Here is a 5,273-nt window from a genome sequence, read left to right as displayed (position 1 = left end):
TCAGCTGTTAACCTTATGGGAGTTCCCTTGTATGTTATTTGTCATTTTTCCCTTGTTGCATTCAATAATTTTTCTTTGTCTTTAATTTTTGTTAATTTGATTACTGTATGTCTCGGCATGCTTCTCCTTGGGTTTATCCTTCCTGGGACTCACTGCACTTCCTGGACTTGGGTGGCTATTTCCTTTCCCATGTTAGGGAGGTTTTCGCCTATAATCAATATTCAATTGATTCAGATATTTTCAAATATTCAAACATTTTCTCGGGTCCTTTCTCTCTGTCTTCTCCTTCTGGGACCCTTATAATGCGAATGTTGTTGCACTTAATGTTTTCCCGGAGGTCTCTTAGGCTGTCTTCATTTCTTTTCATTCTTTTTTCTTTATTCTGTTCCATGACAGTGAATTCCACCATTCTGTCTTCCAGGTCACTTATCTGTTCTTCTGCCTCAGTTATTCTGCTATTATTTCCTTCTAGTGTGTTTTTCATTTCAGTTATTGTGTAGTTCATCTCTGTTTGTTCTTTAATTCTTCTAGCTCTTTGTTAAACATTTCTTGCATCTCCTTGATCTTTGCTTCCATTCTTTTTCCAAGGTCCTGGATCATCTTCACTATCATTATTCTGAATTCTTTTTCTGGAAGGTTGCCTATCTTCACTTCTTTCAGTTGTTTTTCTGGGGTTTTATCTTGTTCCTTCATCTGGTTCATAGTCCTCTGACTTTTCATTTTGTCTATCTTTCTGTGAATGTGGTTTTCATTCCACAGGCTGCAAAATTGTAGTTCTTCTTGCTTCTGCTGCCTGCCCTCTGGTGGATGAGGCTATCTAAGAGGCTTGTTCAAGCTTCCTGATGGGAGGGACTGGTGATGGGTAGAGCTGGGTGTTGCTCTGGTGGGCAGAGCTCAGTAAAACTTTAATCCGCTTGTTTGCTGAAGGGTGGGGCTGGGTTCTCTCCCTGTTGGTTGTTTGACCTGAGGTGATCCAGCACTGAAGCCTGCCTGGCTCTTTGGTGGGGCTAATGGCAGACTCTGGGAGGGCTTATGCCAAGGAGTACTTCCCTGAACTTCTGCTGCCAGTGTCCTTGTTCCCGTGGTGAGCCACAGCCACCCCCTGCCTCTGCAGGAGACCCCCCAACACTAGCAGGTAGGTCTGGTTCAGTCTCCTATGGAGTTACTGTTTCTTCCCCCAGGTCCTGATGCGCACACTACTTTGTGTGTGCCCTCCAAGAGTGGACTCTCTGTTTCCCCCAGTCCTGTTGAAGTCCTGCAATCAAATCCCGCTAACCTTCAAAGTCTGATTCTCTAGGAATTCCTACTCCTGTTGCCGGACCCCCAGGTTGGGAAACCTGAATTGGGGCTCAGAACTTTCACTCCTGTGGGTGTACTTATGTGGTATAAGTGTTCTCCAGTTTGTGAGTCACCCACCCAGTGGTTGTGGGATTTGATATTATTGTGATTGCGCCCCTCCTTCCATCTCATTGCAACTTCTCCTTTGTCTTTGGATGTGGGGTATCATTTTTGGTGAGTTCCAGCGTCTTCTTGTCGATGATTGTTCAGCAGTTAGTTGTGATTCCAGTGCTCTCACAAGAGGGAGTGAGCACACGTCCTTCTACTCCGCCATCTTGAACAAATCTCTGAAACATAGATTTTTATACCTTTCTTCTTTTTAAATAGGAACTGAAAATACTAGTAAACAGAATGCAACAGCACATTAAAAGGACCATACACCATGATCAAGGGGTTTATCCCAGGAATGCAAGGATTCTTCAATATATGGAAATCAATCAATGTGATAAACCATATTAACAAATTGAGGGAGAAAAAACCATATGATTATCTCAGTAAATGCAGAAAAAGCTTCTGACAAAGATCAACACCCATTTATGATAAAAACCCTCCAGAAAGTAGGCATAGAGGGAACTTACCTCCACATAAAAGAGGCCATATATGACAAACCCACAGCCAACATCGTTCTCAATGGTGAAAAACTGAAACCATTTCCTCTAGGATCAGGAACAAGACAAGGTTGTCTACTTTTCCCAGTATTACTCAACATAGTTTTGGAAGTTTTAGCCACAGCAATCAGAGAAGAAAAAGAAATAAAAGGAATCCAAGATGGAAAAGAAGTAAAACTGTCACTGTTTGCAGATGACATGATAGTATACATAGAGAATCCTAAAGATGCTACCAGAAAACTACTAGAGCTAATCAATGAATTTGGTAAAGTATCAGGATACAAAATTAATGCACAGAAGTCTCTTGCATTCCTATACACTAACGATGAAAAATCTCAAAGAGAAATTAAGGAAACACTTCCATTTACCACTGCAGCAAAAACAATAAAATACCTAGGAATAAACCTACCTAAGGAGGCAAAAGACCTGTGTGAAGAAAACTATAAGACACTGATGAAAGAAATTAAAGATGATACAAACAGATGGAGAGATATATCATGTTCTTGGATTGGAAAAATCAACATTGTGAAAATCATTATACTCCCCAAAGCGATCTACAGATTCAATGCAATCCCTATCAAACCACAAATGGCATTTTTCGCAGAACTAGAACAAAAAATTTCACAATTTGTATGGAAACACAAAAGACCCTGAACAGCCAAAGCAATCTTGAGAAAGAAAAATGGAGCTGGAGGAATCAAGCTCCCGGACTTCAGAGTATACTACAAAGTACTGTAATCAAGACAGTATGGTACTGGCACAGAAACAGAACTATAGATCAATGGAACAGGATAGACAGCCCAGAGATAAACCCACACACATATGGTCACCTTAATTTTGATAAAGGAGGCAAGAATATACAATGGAGAAAGGGCAGCCTCTTCAATAAGTGGTGCTTGGAAAACTGGACAGCTACATGTAAAAGAATGAAATTAGAACACTCCCTAACACCATACACAAAAATAAACTCAAAATGGAGTAAAGACCTAAGTGTAAGGCCAGACACTATAAAACTCTTAGAGGAAAACATAAGCAGAACACTCTATGACATAAATCACAGCAAGATCCTTTTTGACCCACCTCCTAGAGAAATGGAAATAAAAACAAATATAAACAAATGGGACCTAATGAAACTTAAAAGCTTTTGCACAGCAAAGGAAACCATAAACAAGACGAAGAGACAACCCTCAGAATGGGAGAAAATATTTGCAAATGAAGCAACTGACAAAGGATTAATCTCCAAAATTTACAAGCTGTTCATTCAGCTCAGTATCAAAAAAAACAAACAACCCAATCCAAAAATGGGCCAAAGACCTAAATAGACATTTCTCCAAAGAAGATATACAGATTGCCAACAAGCACATGAAAGGATGCTCAACATCACTAATCATTAGAGAAATGCAAATCAAAACTACAAAGAGCTGCTCCTCGCCCCTTGCCCTCCCTGGGCTGGGCCCCGGTCTTTCGCGGCTGGTTCCCGGCCGCCATGGGCTTGGAGATGGAGCCGTTGCTCCTGGCCTGGAGCTATTTTAGGCACAGGAAGTTCCAGCTCTGTGCAGATCTGTGCATGCAGATGCTGGAGAAGTCCCCTTATGACCAGATTGAGCACACTGAGGCACATGGTAAAGTAATTTGTACAAAGTTACAAAGCTGGCAGCCCAGATTTTAAAAGCACGAGCACTAAATGAAGGGGTGTACATAGAAGAAATTGACGTAGATCAGGAAGGAATTGCAGGAATGATACTGAACAAAAATGCTCAAGTTCCACGTCCTGGAACATCTCTGAAACTCCCTGGAAGTAACCAGACAGGAGGGCCTAGTCCAGCTGTCAGGCCAATCACTCAAGCTGGAATACCCATTACAGGTTTCCTTAGACCCAGCGTACAAAGTGGAAGGCCAAGCACTATGGAACAGGCCATTAGAACACCCAGAACTGCCTACACAGCTTACCCTATCGCCAGCTCATCTGGAAGATTTTTTAGGCTGGTAATGGCTTCCATGCTTACAAGTCCTGATGGACCTTTTATAAATTTATCTAGACTGAATTTAAGAAAGTATGCCCAGAAACCTAAATTGGCAAAGGCTTTGTTTGAGTATATCTTTCATCATGAAAATGACGTTAAGACTGCTGTGGATTTGGCTGCCCTTTCCACAGAGCATTCTCAGTACAAGGACTGGTGGTGGAAAGTGCAGATTGGAGAATGTTACTACAGGTTAGGAATGTATCTTGAAGCAGAAAAACAATTTAAATCAGCCCTGAAGCAGCAGGAAATGGTAGATACATTTCTCTACTTGGCAAAAGTTTACATCTCATTGGATCAACCTGTGACTGCTTTAAATCTTTTCAAACAAGGCTTAGATAAGTTTCCAGGAGAAGAAACCCTACTTTGTGGAATTGCCAGGATCTATGAGGAAATGAACAATATTTCATCAACCACTGAATACCACAAAGAGGTTTTGAAACAGGACAACACTCAGGTGGAAGCCACTGCATGCATTGGAAGCAACCATTTTTATTCTGATCAACCAGAAGTAGCTCTCCGGTTTTACAGGCGATTCCTGCAGATGGGTGTTTATAACTCCCAGCTTTTCAACAACCTGGGGATCTGTTGCTTCTATGCCCAGCAGTATGATATGACTCTGACCTCATTTGAACGTGCCCTTTCCCTGGCTGAAAATGAAGAGGAGGTAGCTGAGGTCTGGCACATCTTGGGACATGTAGCTGTGGGAATAGGAGATACGAATCTGGCCCATCAGTGCTTCAGGCTGGGTCTGGTTAACAGCAATAAACATGCAGAGACCTACAACAACCTGGCCGTGCTGGAGATGTGGAAGGGCCATGTCAAACATGCAAGAGCACTGCACAGTTGCAAGCTGCTTCATCCTTAGCACCCCACATGTATGAGCCGCATTTTAATTTTGCAACAGTATCTGATAAGATGGGAGATCTACAGAGGAGCTACACTGCTGCTCAGAAGTCTGAAGCAGCATTTCCAGATCACCTGGGCACTTAACACTTAATTAAGCAGTTAAAGTGGCATTTGGCTATGCTCCGGTTTTTCCTCAGACTAAAGATATTCTTATGGAGGGACATTATGCAAGGGAAACAGTAGTGTATATATATGTGTAGTACAAACCTGTGCTTGATATTAGTGAAGGTGACATAAGGGAAATTAAACCAGAATATTTAAAACTTTATAATAATAACTTTATAAGATAATGTTATAAAAGAAAGTATTTAAGCATTTGTAAGCAGATTATGAAATCTACCACATTATATGGTAGATGTTTGTTTATAAAGTTTACAGAACATTTTCATGAATTTCC

At 41.2% G+C, this 5,273-nt stretch overlaps 1 protein-coding gene across 2 annotated transcripts; it reads left to right on the top strand.

The window, feature by feature from the left end:
• Positions 1-3,432: 3,432 nt before the first annotated feature.
• LOC132365466 (tetratricopeptide repeat protein 8-like) lies at positions 3,433-4,960 on the top strand. 2 transcript variants are annotated; one of them, XM_059922193.1, is made up of 4 exons: positions 3,433-3,545; positions 3,599-3,938; positions 4,029-4,796; positions 4,886-4,960. In XM_059922193.1, exons 1-4 carry the CDS (start codon positions 3,433-3,435, stop codon positions 4,958-4,960), a joined length of 1,296 nt encoding a protein of 431 aa, XP_059778176.1. The 2 variants fall into 2 exon arrangements, with proteins under 2 accessions (XP_059778176.1, XP_059778175.1); XM_059922192.1 differs by having other exon boundaries at positions 3,599-4,796.
• Positions 4,961-5,273: the final 313 nt, after the last annotated feature.

The sequence above is a fragment of the Balaenoptera ricei genome, chromosome 4 (assembly GCF_028023285.1).
Source record: "Balaenoptera ricei isolate mBalRic1 chromosome 4, mBalRic1.hap2, whole genome shotgun sequence".
Classification (NCBI taxonomy): domain Eukaryota; kingdom Metazoa; phylum Chordata; class Mammalia; order Artiodactyla; family Balaenopteridae; genus Balaenoptera; species Balaenoptera ricei.
This window is presented reverse-complemented; position numbering and strand designations above follow the sequence as displayed.